This window comes from Diceros bicornis, chromosome X, assembly GCF_020826845.1.
Source record: "Diceros bicornis minor isolate mBicDic1 chromosome X, mDicBic1.mat.cur, whole genome shotgun sequence".
NCBI classification, from domain to species: Eukaryota; Metazoa; Chordata; class Mammalia; order Perissodactyla; family Rhinocerotidae; genus Diceros; species Diceros bicornis.
Window position 1 is genome coordinate 35,347,235 of NC_080781.1, and position 17,993 is coordinate 35,365,227.

General features: G+C 44.0%; 1 protein-coding gene across 1 annotated transcript; it reads right to left on the reverse strand.

Annotated features, from left to right (window-relative positions):
- CXHXorf38 (chromosome X CXorf38 homolog) lies at positions 1-17,993 on the reverse strand. The gene is made up of 6 exons (XM_058535660.1): positions 17,759-17,993; positions 17,447-17,581; positions 12,444-12,563; positions 10,724-10,873; positions 10,252-10,431; positions 1-3,373 (listed from the first exon to the last, which is right to left on the reverse strand). The coding sequence occupies exons 1-6, from the start codon at positions 17,972-17,974 to the stop codon at positions 3,212-3,214; spliced, it is 963 nt and encodes a 320-aa protein (XP_058391643.1). The 5' UTR covers positions 17,975-17,993; the 3' UTR covers positions 1-3,211.

Below are 17,993 nucleotides of genomic sequence, written 5' to 3' on the forward strand. Positions count from 1 at the left end.
CAAAGAACTGCCTATCTTTGCAACTATAATGCTAAAACCATTTTTCTCCTCTAATTCTTTCAAAACTATGAACCACCTATTGTGTCCCAGGGAGAGACTGAGAGCAAATCACAGCGCTGGATGAAAACAAGGCACTCTGAGATGAAAGAGCCCTGTGCGGAAAGGAAACTCCTTCCTGGGCTTCTGACGCTGACCCCTCACAAGTGCCCCCGGAGGTGGAGCTGATACCCACAAAATTGGAGGTGACATCACATTTCAGGAAATGTGACACATAAGGCTTGCAGTTTGAACTTATATTGTTCATGTCTCTTTATTATGTTGAAATTAAAAATTTTAATTAAAAAACCTCAAAATTCATGAGTGCATGTTGTAAAAATTTCATATGGGAGTATACAAAATAGAAAAGCCGAATTTCTTCTAACCAACCCCCTCAACCCCAGTCCTTTCACAGAGGGAACACAGCAAAAAAGCCTGGGAAAAGCACACAACTTTCCAGACCTCTAGTATTTGAAAATACAAATAGTTTCACAGCATGCTATGCATTGTTAAACATTCTGCTTTTCTATTTAATATGTCTCAGAGACCACTCATATTACTGCATTGCAGCATTACCTCATTCTTTTTAACACTTGCATAATACTCTGTAGCACGGACATGCTGTGATTTGTATAACCAGCCCTCTCTTAATGGCTGGCCGCTGTGTTCACGCTGCTGTGAACACCCTTTTGAGCATGCCCTGCACCCACGTGCACAGATCTGCAGAAGAGGCCCACAGGTTGATGGCCCTGTACATGCTACATTTGCTTTTAAAGCCCACTCTGGGCATGTCTTCCTTTCTTCATTTCAATTTCAATGTAATTAAATGTTGACAGTATAATGTTTTCTGAACAATCTCTCTATCAGAGCAGACAATAAATCCAGTAAAACGACAGCTCATATACCATTGTCTGTACCTCACAAATCCTCACATTTGCATCCACTGCAGTGCCCGGCACATGGTTGACAGTTGAAAAATGTTTGTTGGATACGTAAGGAAAAACTAACTAGATACGAGAGGTATGAAATCAAAATGTTCATAACCCCAAGTTCCTAAAGTTAGGAATCAGGTCTTAAAGTGGTTAGTGAAACAAGATTTAATTTGGTCTCAAGTTTTGTATCTTATATCTAGCAGCTGGGAAATATTTCATTAAGTTTCTTAGTTTGGGGGGGGTTGCAAGATGAATGAAAATTCTTACTTTACTATTGAAGTCTTCTAAAGGAACTGCGTGAGATAAAGGGAGAAAGAAAATGTAAGATTAAAGACCAAATAGTAATGGGAAAGGTTAAAGCAGGAAGTTACAGGCACATTTCCATTCATCCAGGTTTTACAGAATTACATTAAATGCATTTTAATCCAAAGATATACCAAATATACCCTACCCTCCACCCATTCTCTACCGATCACATCCTTGACGGGCAGCTGGGTAAGCCAAGGAGCAAGGCTTCACTTGGGCTCGGAATGGAAGTACTTCCTCTGGGCAGTGAGGAATATGACAATTCTGTCCCTGAAGGTCCATAGGCGACATGGCCCAGTTAAGTACTGGGGGCTCTGGAAATGAAATGTAGGGGAAGGTGGTGGTGAGGCTGATCCCACAGACCACTGTATACAACAGGACAGCGGTTTCACAGTTCAGGAAACAAATAGGACAGTCAGAAGTGGATGACTTTTTGGGTAAAAGGAATAGAGGAAGCATGAATGAATTTATGTATTTGTTGAAAGAAAATGATGTCTCAATTTCCATAAGAATGTTGGAATTTCCTTCCTAAATGTCATAACAAAGGACCACGCTTAGTTAATAGTATAACATTTACGTCTCTGAATACTCCTCAGCTATCAGTTGACCTTCAGTCAACAAATATTCATCGAGCTTATGAGGACACGCCCTGCGCTCAGCACTCGGGATATTACTGAACAGAAAGAGCTGTGACTGCTGTGGGAGTTTGCTTTTCCTAAGGGTGCCATACACAAGCCAGCCACTGCGGAGCTTTCCCCAACATCCCTGTTTGTGATGCTGGCCTGGGCCCTCCCCCTGCTTTGGTCAGTCAAGTCACTGTGTTCGCCAGCCCCCACAGACCAGCCTGAGCCCATCTCCTTGCCCTGCTGCCTCAGGCTACCAGAAACACCAGGTAGTAACACTTCTGTACTAACTGGAAATGGCTAGAAAATGGCCTGTCAGGCAATTTTTTTTCTTGCCTTCTTCCAAAAAGGAAGGATTTATATCTCAACATTTATATCACAGCCCACCCCTTGGGCATCTCATGAATGCGACTTTCAGGAAGGGGGAGCAGAGGCAGGACTTGTGTGTCAGTGGGCAGAAAATTGTGTGTGACCCTTCACACAGGCCTGGCCGAACACAGCCTTTACTGTGTTAAGCAACTAGAGTTTAGGACCAGAAAAGAATCTCATCTTTTAAATAGCAAAAAAAAAAAAAAAAAACACCCAAAGAACAAAAAAAGAAAAACCCCTGGATAATAGCAAGTTTTGGCACAAGAGTATCTAATATTTTTTGGTTGGTATAGGTCAAACAACATCAAGCTTACGAATATAAAAAAAAAAATACTCCCAAAGAGTCAAAGGAAAGTCCAGGAAAAGACAACAAAAATTCCTTTTTGTTTGGGTGGAGTACTCTTGTAAGCTTTTCCCCTTGTACAGAAAAGGATGGCTGAGATGGATGCCATACTGACTTCCATAGAACATGCCTGATGTTTGTCAAAGGGCAACCTAAAATCAAAGAAAATATTTAGTTTTCTTTATTTGAGGGGAAAAAAGTAAAATATTGAAGACAGTTATTTATTTTCACAAGTTTTTCTTACGGAAATTAACGAGTTGCTATTGATGCCGCAGCTAACAGCTAGGCATCATCGGCACCACTTTAGGGCTGAAATGCTTTTTGATTATGTTATCAAGTTGATTCACTTAACAGCAGACCCATGACTTAAGGTATATTTGACTCAACAAACCTGAGAGTTTATGTTGAATTACTTCACCGATGTGAGAATCATCAGTTAGAAAGAGCACAAAGCTCAGTGTCCTTTCTTTCAAATAATAAGGACATAGGGAAACTTCAGATGAGACTAAGTGGTGTGTTCATTATGGCCTTACATAAGAGAACAGCCATCAAAGAGATGAGGCTACCCTGTCCTTATTTAACCTCATATGCCTAAACTCATCTCAGGCCTTCCCTTCGGGTGTCTGTGCCCCAGGTTCCTTTGAATCTGGTTTTTGATGCTGTAGATGGAGGCTGTCTAGCTTCTGCACATCTTCTGTAAGACCATTTCTAAGATCCTTGTTGTCTCTCAGAAATGCTTTCACCACTTGCAGTTGATTCAAGATCTGCAAGAAGAAACCATACAATGTACAGCTGAGATAATTTTACAGCAGACTTGTAATTCAGATGAAAAACTTACTAGCTCCAAGACTGGCTCCTGCTCATGTGTCCACCAAGAGACAGAAACCTTGGCAACAGGCATCTTTCTGCAGACAGGTTAAGGTTTGAAAAATAAAACCAAAACATCCTTTATTTTATTTATTTATTTTTTTGTGAGGAAGATCAGCCCTGAGCTAACATCCATGCCAATCCTCCTCTTTTCGCTGAGGAAGACTGGCCCTGGGCTAACATCCGTGCCCATCTTCCTCTACTTTATATCGGATGCCGCCACAGCATGGCCTGACAAGCAGTGCATCGGTGTGTGCCCAGGATCCGAACCCAGGCCGCCAACAGCGGAGTGCATGCACTTAACTGCTACGCCACGGGGCCGGCCCCCCAAAACATCCTTTAAAACAAAGCATCCTCGACTCAAATAAAACAAGACCCAGGATAGCTGGTTCTGGGCCACACAAGGTGGTGTTTGCTTGTCTCCTCAAATTTTTTTGCTTTAAAACTTCCTGCATTTGTATGAAAGGGCCACACACATATATATATCACATGTATACACATATATATAAAATAAAATGAAGTCCTTTCATTTTGAATTTTGTACCTGTACGTGTATTACTATTAAATATATATACACATATACATACATATGGATACCCACGGTATGTATGTATGTGCATATACATTTAATAGTAGTATACACATATACATACATATAGATACCCACGGTATGTATGTATATATGTATATATATTTAATAGTAATATATGTATGGGTACAAAATTCAAAATGAACACAAGGGTACAAGGTAAAAAGTCAGTCCTCTTCCAAACCCTGTCCTCAGCCACCTAGCTCCTCCCCCTAGAGGTGATCACAGTGAAGTTTCTTGTGTTTCTTCCAGAGATATTCTATGCATTTATGTGTCAGCACATGTATATATTGTATACACATTTTTAAAAATACAATTGGCAGCACACTAGAGTCTGTTCTTCAACTAATCTTTTCTATATCAAATTATAAAGAGTGGCCTCATGTATTTTTTAATGGCTGAACAGTATTTCAGTTACGGATGTTTCTTTTTGTTTTTTTTTTGGAGGAAGACTGGCTCTGAGCTAACACCTATTGCCAATCCTCCTCCTTTTTTTTTCCCCCCCCAAAGCCCCAGTAGATAGTTGTATGTCATAGTTGCACATTCTTCTAGTTGCTGTATGTGGGACGCGGCCTCAGCATGGCCGGACAAGCGGTGCGTTGGTGTGCGCCCGGGATCCGAACCTAGGCCGCCAGAAGTGGAGCACGCACACTTAACCGCTAAGCCACGGGGCCGGCCCCTCAGTTACGGATGTTTCATATTTTAACATATCGTTTCAAACTTTCTCCTAAGACAAACACTGCTGCAGTAACTAACCTCGTACATGCATCATTTTGCATAAGTGACAAGTCTACTTGTAGGATCTGTTTTTAGAAGTGGAATGCAGTTTTAATTCTGATGGAGTTTTCTGTTTTAATTTATTAATAGACTTTGCCAAAACTGCCACCTATAGAGGTTGTACCAATTTAAACTCCCACCAGTAACGTACTTCCAACATTTAAACTATTAAAAGTACTCTCAGAATAGTACCACAGAAGTGTTTTCACTGGGCTTATCCCAGAATACCCTCACTGTGCTTACTACAAAGATGAGAGTTACCCATAATTTTGGGTGTGTTGAATTTTTTTAATGGGGTACCCCCAACTCCAAGCTAAGTCAAGATGATCTAAATCTAATGAAGAAAAGTGATGGACTGCCCCACCGCTAGCAGAGAGGTGGTTCTTAAACTTTAGAGATGTACATGATTGATCCTGATGCAGTAGGTCTAGGGTGGAACCTAAGCAGGCACTCAGGTTATTGTGATGTTAGCGAATAAAATAGCCAGATGCTGGATGATGGCTGCCAGGGATGGAAGGGAGGAGGAAGACCGGCTATGGCGTGTGGCCAGGATGAACAGGGAGCAGGGAGGGCCAGGGAGGAGCTGAGGATGACGGGAGGTCTTCAGATAGGTTAGTAAGTAGATGGGGACACGCCCCTTAGCGGCAACTGTTCATTACACGGCTGGAAACAAGCCTACAGCTCCTGAAAGATACCTGGGCTTTAACTCTTTTTGTGTGTGTGTGTGTGTGTGTGTGTGAGGAAGATCAGCCCTGAACTAACATCCGTTGCCAAGCCTCCTCTTTTTGCTGAGGAAGACTGGCCCGGGGCTAACATCCGTGCCCATCTTCCTCTACTTTATATCGGATGCCGCCACAGCATGGCTTGACAAGCGGTGCATCAGTCTGTGCCTGGGATCTGAACCAGTGAACCCCGGGCCCTGAAGCGGAGCATGCAAACCTAACCGCTATGCCACCAGACTGGCCTCTGGGCTTTAAACAATAAATCTGGACACCATAAAAACGTGAAACAAAGATTACACCAATGACATTATTCACAGTGCACATTAGTAACCATGGGTACTGCACTATTAGTGGTTACTGCCTGTGCCTGGGGCCCTAGACACACTCCAGGGTCCTTCCCATGGTTCCCATCAGATGCCCACGACTGTGCTGGCTGGGTCTGTGCACCACACACACGCTTCAAGATGGAGTGGGGTCCTCCCTCCCCCTGTTTGGAGACCTTCTCATTTGATGACTTGGGAGCTGTGATCCTTTCTGCTGTCATCTCTTGACCCTCTCTGCTCTTGAAATGTGCTTAAGAGGGGCAATTATTTTAGCTGGGTGGGGTGGGTGGGGAGAAAGAGTCAAAAGGAGGTTTTTTTAAAAAAAATTAAGAATGGTGAAGGCTTGTGCAAATTTATATGTAAAGGGAGAAGAGGAAGTCAAGATGGAAAAACTGAAAGTACTAGAAAAATTACGGAATATCCAGACAGACTTCGGATATTGAAGCCCAGCTTTGTCACTTAACCAGCTGTGTAACTTTGGGCAAGGCACGACCTCTCTGAGCTCACTTCCATGTAAACAAATAAAGGATGATGATACCAACACCATCTAGGATTCTCGTGAGGATTAGAAATAATCTACTAAAAGCACTTAGCATTGTGTCTGGTACATTCCTTCCCTCCTACATTCATTTAACAAATGTTTATTGAGACTCGACTATGTCCCAGGCACTGTTCTAGGCAAAAGATGCTTAGCATCTCCATTATTCCAGTCACTTAGGCCAAAATTCTTGGACTTGTCTTTGACGCCTCTCTATCTCTCACATGCCACATCTGCCCACCTTCTTACTACCTCTACACTTCCACCCTGGTCCGAACACCATGTCTCTTACCTGGTAACTGTGGCATCCTCCTAACAGGTCTCCTGCTTTTATCATTCTTCCCGTCCTCCCACAGGGCACCCTCAACATAACAGCCATGTCATTCTGCTGCTCAGAACTCTGGCACAGCTCCCCTCTCAGGAGTAAGAGCCTAGGTCCTTCCAATGGCTCACAAGGCCCAATGTGACCTGCTTCCTCCACCTCCACTTCTGTCACCTCCTCACCCAATATTCTCTCCCTCACCCCACTCCAGCCACCCTGCTCAACTTTTTGCTGTTCCCTCTGCCTGAACATTCTTCCTCCAGATGTGCACATGGCTAATCCTCACCTCCTCCAAGGTACTGCTAAGTCTCACCTTCTCAATGAGGCCACTCTGACACTCATCCCCACTCTGCCATTCCTGATCCCCCATACTTGGCTCGACACGGTGCTTCTCCTTCTTCTAATGCACCACATCTTTTATTTACTATGTTGTCTGTATACTGTCTGTCTCCCCCTTCAGGGATCTTTGCTTTGCTCATTGATGCATACCAAGCTTCTAGAACTGTGCCTGGCACATAGTAGGCGCTCGCTCAGTAAATATTTCTGGAATATAAAAAATGAAGTGTCCTTTCGCTCCTTTCTCCGACTGCCTCGAGTACATTCTGTCACTGTCCCTTCTCCTCAAGCTTCTCCATGGATCTCTGTGAAGGTGGTTCCCTCACCAGGGTTTAAGAAATCAGTAAGGATTTTAAAGAACGTGCAAATTCTTTACATGTTTTTTAGCCACTTACTGCGCTGAACGATCTCGAGCTAAATGTTTAAGCCCCCAGATCCTAACAGAGCACCGAGGGCTGGCGGGACAACGTGAAGGGCTCTTGAGTGGCAGCTGAATTCTGTCGCAGATGGGCCCATGGTGGACACACTCCACACATGTCCTGAGGGGCCTGAGCAGCTGTTGCTCCCATTTGGCTCTGAAGCAGAACGCATTTTACAATCCCAGTTATACACGCATAGTGTACTTTAATGGGAGCCCCTTTTTATAATGTTATATATCATTAAAGCTCGTCAATCGAACAGAAAAGAATGGAGATGAGGAGCTCTCTCTGCGATGTGTTCCTTGGCACTCCTATGCTCTGTGATGTGTTTGCGGGAACCTTCACAGTAAATTACCACCATTAACCATTTTTTCTCAATTTGGCTTTCCAATCCTAGCTCTACTCTTTTACTGAATATCAGAAACAGGTCTTGTTAAACATTCGAAAAAAAAGTCCTGTGGTCATAATATAATCACTGTATTTCTTGATTTATAGATGCATATTTTTTCATATTTTAACATCTCAAATGAGAATGCATCTTACCATTGATAGTGTCTTACAATAAATTGGCAATTTTTTCTTTCTTAGAAATAACCGAATTAATGGTGTGTCTTTCAATTGATGGCATTTTAGATTCACTGAAATTTGGTTTATTGAATCCTCTGACATTGGAGACTAACCCTAGAGAACATGGACAACCATATATGGTATTGAACTTTCAAAAGAGGTCAGTTCACCCATCGTGGAAAGCCACCCCCCAACTTCTTAGAGATAACATGCCAATAAATCAGAACTTACATTTTGATCAATTGAAATATGAAGAGAAATGCCATGGTCTACTGAACAGAAAGTATGAAAAATGAGAATTTATCAACTCTATCTAGACACTTTGGGACCCAGAGGACAAGCCAATTAACCCCAATTTCCTCTCTGTAAAACAGAGATAATGAGAGTTTGAAATTTACAGTTGCTAGCTCCTTGGTGATACAAGATCTACAGCGCGGGCATGTGGAAAGGCAGAGGACCAGAGCAGGGAGAGCCCCGGGGCCAGCCCTCACACCCCAGCATGTGGTCTTGCATCCTTGCATCCGACAGTACCTGCTCTTTGGGGTCACTGCTCATGTGTAAAGCAGGGGATATGATAAGACTGCCAGGTTCTCTTCCAGCTCCCAACTTACACAGACTCCTGGCTTGAGTGTGTTGCTACTGATGCATTTTGCTCCTTGTTACACAAACAGGAAAAGACCTGCAGCTCCCTCAAGAGAGAAGGGAGAACTACTGACAACTCAGGGGCCCTGAGCCTGATCCCTCGGTTGTCTTCTCTTGCTCTGCTCTGCTTCGGAAAGCAGCAGCAGCAGGAGAACTGGGGCTGCTTCTAATGGCATTTTAATATAAAGCAAGATGAAACACACGGATTCAGAAAACAGAAGATTTAACATTCTTATTCATCATTTTAAATACCTATTGTGTGCCAGGGTGGGCACACCCAATAACCAGTGGTACCCAGTCCCTGTGCTAAAGGAGCTCACCACGCTAAATAAAGCATCTGGGTCAAGGTCAGAACAGTTAACATAGGCATATGGACCAGTAAGGAGCATGGCTTAATGAATGAAATACACATTTTATATTAAATAAACACTCTGTCTATGTTTAATGAGATAATCAGCAAAACTACTTTCCTCAGACAAGGTGGAATAGAGAGGTAAAATGATTTGTTCAACATCCCCTGGTGATCTAGAATTCTAATCTAGCAAGTGCTGGAATATTTCTGAATCTTCCTGGAATACAATTCTATTACTGTTCGTCTTTTTTTAAACTTTGCATGTCACAAAGGGGATTCATTTCTCCTGTACTCCCTATCAGGACTTAAAACCATCATTAGCCTGCAGCGTCCTAAGCTAGACACCTTGTTGATCCTTTAACCTGCCCCACCTTCTCCACCTCCTTCCAGCCCCATGCCATGCTCCAAGTAATCTAAGCAGCCACTAGGAGCCATCAGCTCTGCCCAAGCAATGCCTCCAGAATCTAGCTCCTCCCCACACCTCTGGTTTCTGTCCTCTTTCTCTCACCCTCACATGACTGCAAGAGCCTCCTAGCTAGTCTCCAACTTCCAGCTGCCAGAAGAGTTAACTTTCTAAAAGCCCTATCTGATCTATTTCATTTACTCTTTCTTGCTTAAAAACATCTGTTGGCTCCCTACTGTTTTTCGGGAATGAGGTCCAAACGCCTTGGTGCAGCATAGAAAACCTTTCAAAATAGGGCTTCCACCTACCTGAGCACCCTCACATCTGACCATACCTCCTATGCTTGCCCAGGCCCAGGCCATTCTTTCATGCCTTGGCAATTGCTATTCCTTCTGCCAAGAATACCCTTCTTCTCTTGCCAATCTGCCAAACTCTTATTTGACTGTGCTAGTCCCAGCTCAACAGCACCTTCTCAGCAAATCCTTTTTTGCAATCCCCCCTGACCTGCAGAGAACCCTCAGTGTCTTTTCTTCTGAATTCTGTGGTAGCCCGTACCACAGTGTTGTTCCACTTTGTGGCACATATGCAGCACTCAAATGTTTGCTGATTAAGTGAAAATATTTGTTTAAGGGTAATAGTAATCTGTGCAAAAAGAATATTCATTTCTAGAAATTATTTGACTTATAAATCAAAAACATACTGGCAATATGTGAAAATGATGCCACTTTTCCTCCCTGGCACCTTTGTTTTATTTACTCACACAGAGGATGTAATATTTTTTTTACCTCTTCAGGCAACATCTCTTGTTCTTTTGCTTGAAGATATATCTCTCGCAGTTTTTCCTTTAGTAATTCCATTTCTATTTCATTCACTTGGCTCTCACTCAGGTAAACTCGTGTTTCATAGTCACACCCATCTCGCTCATCTTCCTCGGGGATGTGAACAGCCCAGTCAGATGTCAACAGCTGTTGGATTACCGAACAAATATAGGAACTGATTGAATGGAAAAGGTATTCCATGGATTACTCAAACAATTTACAATTCGACATCATTGAGTAGATCCACTGTAATAACATCCTGTGACCACAGAAAAGCGCCTCAGCCTAGCACAATTCTAGATTTCATATCAACATTTCTTCCCCTACTTACATTCTAAAATTCCATTTAAATCTAATAAACTTCAAATTCTAAATGAGTGACTGTGGTTGTTTTTTTTCCTTAGTTCTTTATGCCAGAACTGTTAAATATGATTTTTACCTGTTCTATTCTGGAGTATACGGCCACAATCTCTGGGATATTCTTGAACTCACTCAGGAAATTTTGGATCTTAATCTGAAAACCTCGAAGCCACATAGAAGACACTTTCATCTCTGAAGAGTGCATGATCTCATTACGACACTTAATCACCTAGAGAAAGACAAAAAAGATAAAAGGCCTCAAAGTCAAACAATGGGGTAAACTGAGATTTTGTATTTCCAAAGAAAAATTGCAGAAAGGCTCTTGTTAATTACAAAATCCACAAGTGTGGCCTGTGGGCGTTGTCAAGGCTCGAAGGGATGTTCAACCCCCTGCCACTTGAATAACAAATTAATCAGGGTAAGAAATACGAACAAGTGTCCCACTATCTTTAGCCCTTGACATCTTGTGACTGGTTGGATACCTCTTTCCCAATCCCCCAAAATCCCTTAACTTAAAACAACCTGCCAAAGAGCAAGAGTACTGACTACAGGCTCTGGGTATACCCAAAGCAGACAGTGCAAAAATCTTTAAAATATTGTTGGAGCTCCAGGAAGCTGGGCCAAGGGAGGTTTTGGTGTGAAAACCATGATGAAAAGAAAATCAACTTTTGCCTCTATTTTATGACAAATAGTTCTGTCCAATCATATATTAATATATAATTCATGTAAAGTCTTCCCAATTTTTGGTTAAAAGATATCAAAGTACTGTGATAGTTTTTGTCTCTGCTGATGTCATAAAGGATTCTTCATCTTTTCAGCTGCTGGCATGGTAGCAAAATATACATGTATTTCCTCTACATATTATAAATAATCCACATATGCTATAAACTCTTTTCAATGACCCTCAGAGTAATAAATGTGCAAGAGCTGTTCTCTGGTGAAGCAGAGAAAGTCTAAATCTCCCAGAGGAAATCTGACAAGCATAGCAATCTATTCTGACATTGTTTATCCATTAGTGTTTGTATTTTCTTCAGTTCTATGTAACTTGGCCTTGCAACTGTTTAGCCAATGAGATTTAGAAGGGCAGGATTCAAATGCTGGCATACAATGGACAGAATGATGCAGTGCTCTGTATTTGTTTTTTGTTTTATTTTTTTTTGTGAGGATGATCAGCCCTGAGCTAACATCCATGCCAATCCTCCTTTTTTTTTTTTTTTTTTTTTTGCTGAGGAAGACTGGCCCTAGGCTAACATCTGTGCCCATCTTTCTCCACTTTATATGGGACGCCACCACAGCATGGCCTGACAAGCGGTGCATCGGTGCCTGCCCGGGATCCGAACCCGGGCTGCCAGCAGTGGAGCACGCACACTTAACCACTACGCCACGGGGCCGGCCCTTGTATTTTTTTTTTTTTAACATGGAAAATTACTTTGCTTCTCTTTATGGCAGGACAGGGAAGAGAAATCTGAGGTTCATCTATTTTAGCGTCAAAAGGTAGAACAGCAAGTTGTCGGGAAACTTCAATTAGGGAGAACTAAAGGGTCAGTCTCCTGACTGTATTTGCACAGGGGTTCTTGGACATCACCGAAGGTGCACTTGATGTGAGCCCCGCTAGCCTGCATAGCGATGCCAACTTTGAACCAAAGTCTAACTTTCTTTGCACACCACTGTTTTGGGGAGAGAACATGCACTATGTCTGCATGGCTGCTTTAGCATCACATGGTGTGTTTCCCGGCTGGTCTTCGCAGTACCCACCCGACAGACTCGCACTGTATCGTTTTAAATCTGACAGCTCTTACCTCTGTGACTTTCTTCCGATCAACCATGAAGTGATCACAGGAGTTGATGAGACTTAAAAGAGCAACTGCATCACATTCCTCGGGGCCTGTTTTGTCTGCCAGTCCTCGGGGCATGAAGGCCTGTAGAAGGGGGCGCACAAGGGGCACTTGAGTCTCCTCCAACTCGAGGAGCTAGTGGGGCAAATGTTACTGGCCTGTTTCCCAAATGATGACTGAAATTCTCTTACTGAGGTTTCAAGTTAGAGCCTCATGAGTCCAAAACACAAGTCAGGAAACAGTGTGACAGCTAAGCCTTGGCCAAGGGCAATAACTGAAAGGTTGCTCTATCTGTCTCTCTGCTATTAGAGACACTTACACACTTGACATAACTGGTGTTCTGTCCTTTCTTAAGGACATAAAAGCAGGAAGAATGGGTAGAAAGCACCTTTTTTCTTTTCCTTACTGAAGTTTCAATGGCTGAGTTGTTGAAGAAGATTGAAAATTTAAAAATAATAGTTACTCCAAAGTGGCCACTTTAAAATGACTTGAGAAAGCTAGGCATGGTTGTATAAAGTTAAAAGTCTGGACTTTGGAGTGCAATAGAGCTGGGTTCAAATCCCAGCTCTGCCACTTGCCAACTGTGTGAACTTGAGCAAGTTACTTACGCTCAGATTCCTCATCTACCTTGAAGGATGTTGCGAGAATTAAATGAATTAATGCAGGTAAAGCACTTGAACGGTGCCTGGCACATGCTAATAAACAGGCCATAAATGTTGGCAATTATTATGCTGATGGTGCAAGATGAGCAGGACCTACATATGAGTTACAGATGACTTCCAGGGTTTGAGATACGAGATATACCAGAAGGGCCTCGTTCTAGCATGATCTTGCCTTTCATAGGATTTTTTGACACGGACCCCAAAAATGGTGTTATAGCAAGGCCTGGGCATATTTCTTTCCTGAAATATTTCCACATTTACTTCTGAATGCAACAATTCTACCAAGCTAAGAAGCTCAAGAGTACATTCCTGCCAAGGGACTAGAAAAGATGACGTGAAAAATTCCTCACAATAAGAACTCTGGATAAAGAGACTTGTTCCCTTGAAAACACATTTCAGTAGGCAAGAAGCCACGATGCCTCCTGCAGTGCTGCTCGTGATGGTATTCCGAAGACTCATGGGAGGTGCTGACACACCCCAAGGAGGGTCAGGTCTATGCTCCTGATGCTGGTGGAATACTGCCCCTGAGCCTCACATAATTAAGAATTTTATATACACTGAATGGCCCCTATCAAAAGGTACGGTGGCCAGTACCATCACTGTCTTTCTATGTCTTAATAGCTACTGACGTGCCAACACTCTGAAAGAAGCCTATTATGGATGCTACAAATGTTAACAAAGAAGCTAACTAATGTACCACACTAATTCAGTAAAACGGAAGAAAAGAAACGTTGCTTATTTCAGCTGTGGCTGAGAGGAAAATCCAAAGTCAGAGGGGCCTTAGTTGCCTCAAAACCAGGCATGGGTTTTCCTTTTCCATTATAAGGTATGTCCCATCTGGCATCTTCTCACCAAGATAAACCTGTGTCTTCCATGTTAAAGTTTTATTCTAGTACTTATTCCCTTTCTTCAGAACTACAAGCTGATAGGGAAGCTCTGCTGCCTCCTTGCCACAGAAAGCTATTTCTTAAAATTGTATCGCATACCACCGTGTTCCACACGGTAAATGCACAGTGGTAAGAAAGGCACCTTATTGCCTCTCACTACCCTCTCCTGTCTCTTCACTGAGCAGTAGGAGACAAGGCTGGAGAAATAAACAGGGGCCAGATCTTACTGGGCCTTATTGGCTCTAGAAAAGAGTTTGGAGTTTATTCTAAGGACATCAGGAAGCCATCCAAGGGTTTTAGGCAAGGGAAGAAAATGATCTAATTCCCACTTGAAGACCATCCTGCTGTGTGAACAAACCAGAGATGACCACAGCCGCAGAGGTAGCCAGGTGGGAGGCTACAGCCAGAGGCCAGGCAGGAGAGGGCGAGAGTTGTGACATGAAGACGGAGAGAAGGAAGATTCCAAAAATATTTTGCAGGTACAAACAATGGGGGTAGTGAGAGGGGAAGAGATGAAACAAGAATGACTGTAGGTAGTTGGTGGTGGGGCATGGGTGTAGGTTTAGGGGCTAGAGATGCAGAGTCCTGCTTGAGAAGTATTCTGCTAAGTGAAATAAGTCGGAGAGAGAAAGACAAATACCATACAATCTCACTTACATGTGGAATCTAAAACAAAACAAAACAAACAAAAAATGGAGCTCAAAGATACAGAGAAGAGATTGGTGGTTGCCAGAAGCAGGGGGTTTGGGGGGCGGGCGAAATGGGTGAAGGGAGTCAAAAGGTACAACTTCCAGTTATAAAATAAAGAAGTCATGGGGATGTAATGTACAGCATGGTGACTACAGTTAATAATACTGTATTGCATATCTGAAAGTTGCTAAGAGAGTAAATCTTGAAATTTCTCATCACAAGAAAGAAAAAAGTTTTAACGAAGTATGGTAACCAATGTTAACTAGACTTAATTGTGGTGATCATTTCACAATACATACAAATATCAAAATCATTATGTTGTATACTTGAAACTAACATGTTATATGTCAATTATACCTCAATAAAAACGTTTTTTAAAGTGTACAGTTCAGTGGTTTTTAGTATATTCACTGAGTTGTGCAACCATCATCACAGTCGATTTTAGAACGTTTTCATCACCCCAAAAAGAAACCCTCTACCCATTAGCTCTTACCCCCCTCTGTTCCCCAGACCCTGGCAACCACTAATCTACTTTTTGTCTTTATAGATTTGCCTATTCTGGACATTTTATATAAATGGAATCATACAATATATGATTGGCTTCTCTCACTTAGCCTAATGTTTTCAAGGTTCATCCATGTTGCAGCATGTGTCAGTACTTTATTCCTTTTTATGGCTAAATAATATTCCACTGTACAGATAGACCACATTTTGCTTATCCATTCATTAGTGGATGGACATTTGTGTTGTTTCCACCTTTTGGCTCTTGTGAATATGCTATTATGAACATTCGTGCACAGGTTTCTGTGTGGACGTATCTTTTCATTTCATTGGGTATAGACCAAGGAGTGGAATTGCTAGGTCATATAGTAACTGTTTAATCTTTTTTTTTTTAAATGAAATAAACCGAGGCAATATTAAAGCTGTTTGTATGGTGATGAGAATAAGCTGAGAGGGAAGAAGAGTGGATAACTGAAGACTCAAAGTCCTTGGGCAGGTGGGAGGGGATAAGGTCCAACACACAAGTGGAGGGAGAGGGCAATAAGAGGAGAGACACCCTTTCTCCTTTGTAACAGAAGGAAGAAGATGGTGCACACAGAGGTAGGTTGGTGGGTCTGGTAAAAAGATGAGGAAGCATGTATCTGAGGGCATCCAACTCCAGGAAGCATGAGCAAGGTTAGCGGTGGGAGTGAGGGTGGAGGAACAGGAGTGGGAGCTTGGTGAGGCTACAACAGTCCTCTCTAGGAATAGGAGCCTATGGAGAGACATGGCCAGACTGCTGGGGCTCATGATCATGAACTGAAAGTGAAACCAGTGAGCTCCCTTGTGAGATTCTTCCCGAGTAGAAGCAGATGATGGTGTCATCAGGGCTGGAGTTGGGCCAGGCAAGTTCACAGGAAGGAGAAAAAAGGCCAAGACAACTGCAAGGGATTGATTAGAATGATGGACCGTGGAATCTGGAGACAAAGGAAGACAAAGGAAGCCAGGAGGGCAGAGGCTGCTGGGTATTGGGAAAGCAGTGGAAGCCTCAAAGGTGTGGAAGCTGGGCAAGGGGTGGGGCGAGGGTGTTTGAATAAGTGTGCCAAGGGCAAGCAGGATGTTGGACATTGCAACTTCCTGTGCTGACACAGCCCCTGAGCATGCAAGTGGGAGGCTGAGGTGGAGTGGACCAGAGGATGCTAGAGCAGGGAGCCCAGGAACTGAGAGGATGGGGTTGGACTAGGTCTGCAGGTGACAGCAATGAAGATGGTGAAAGAGTGGCATAAACAGGCAGCATGGGCTTCAAGAGGATTCTGAGGGTATGAAAGTAGCAACAGGGACCAAACAGGTGAGGAAGAGTCACAGTAGAGTTTTGTTTTTTTCTTTTCAAAGTAAAAGTAGAAGTTAGCAACTCTATGGTGGCAATGAAAAAAAATGGAGAAGAAGGTGTAGGTATGGTGGGTTTACTGGTCCAGGAGAGCCAAAAGTCTGGGGGCCACTGATATAGTCCAATTTCTTCATTTGAGGTTTGGGAACAGAGGCTGGCCCCATGTCACACTACAGCAGCTGCTTGCTGCTAACCAGCATGTAGACTGACTCCAAAAGTTAATCTCTGTTAGGAGGCCACTTTGCCACTCATCACCCCCTACTTGCCCTTTTGGCAAATTATCAGAGTTAAAAAAAATTCTGCAATCAGCGCAACCAGTAAGTCAAGTTGCCAAGATCTGAAAACAGGACTAATAATCTCCTTCTATCTGGCTGCCTACCCCACCCCCGCCTCCCCAAAGTTTTATTCCTTAGCCGAGCACTTAAGGTCCTTTCTATCTTAGCCCTAATTTCCCTTGGCTTCTCTGCCATCCTCATGGCATCCTATAGACAAAATGAGCTACCAGCGAGCCTACCCTCAAAAACGCCCTACATGCTTCTCCCTCTGTGCCTGTGCCCATGATCCTTGCTCTACATCTTGCCCCAGCATCTCCTGTTGAAATCTTTGCTATCGCTTTCCAAGCAGGAGTAGCAAACTCAAACGCCTTCAGGAAGCAGCCAGGCAGAAGAAAGCTTCTACTTTACTAAACTGGGTTGGGTCCAATATAACAGCCCTGAGCCTCCGAGATTAAACACCCAATCTTTCTCTCTGCATCAGTTTATGAGGCCGAGGCTGCCACACAGACTCAACAGACGCCCAGGGCTCCAGGTGACCCCTACCTGGTGAGTCACCTCCTCCTCCCCTCCGACCGCAGGTCCTTACCTTGGCCACTTCCCAGGCGTCGACGGGCCAGCGGCCCGGCCGGCAGTTTCCCCAGTGGACGTCTCCATTTCTGCTGGTATGATGTTTCAAAATCTCCCGTTTCCACTCCGCGCACACCTGACACTGAGGCTGAAACTACAGGGGTCGGCGGTGAGGAGGGGCCCGGGAGGGAGGGGCGGCGACTGGGCATCTGAGTCCCGGTCACTGCGGTCGGCCCCCCCGGGGAGGGCACGGGACACTGCGCTCGGGAACGGGGAGGGGGACGGGGATGGGGTGGAGGGCAGTGGTCAAGGCTCCGGGCCAGGAGCTCACCTGGCGGGCGCGCGGGGTGCACCGCGAGCCGCTGCGGCAGGTGGCGTGCGGGCCCAGGCCGGGGGCAGCGGCGAGCAGGCTGCGGTGGAAGGCGAGCACCTCGCGGCCGACGAAGCCCTGCAGACAGCCGCGCAGCAGCAGCAGGCAGTAGCCCGCCTTCACCCAGTTCTTGTACTCGGCGCAGTTGAGGCGCGCGGCCAGCTCTGACAGCACCATGTCCCGCTCCGGCCCCGGA

Coding starts and splice junctions, on each gene's coding strand:
- CXHXorf38 (XM_058535660.1), bottom strand. CDS start 17,974: ATGGTGCTGTCAGAGCTGGCCGCGCGCCTCAACTGCGCCGAGTACAAG. Junction 10,874..12,443: donor ATCGGAAGAAAGTCACAGAG/GTAAGAGCTGTC, acceptor GTCTTTCTCTAG/GTGATTAAGTGTCGTAATGA. Junction 3,374..10,251: donor AAGAGATGTTGCCTGAAGAG/GTAAAAAAAATA, acceptor TTCTTCTTGCAG/ATCTTGAATCAACTGCAAGT.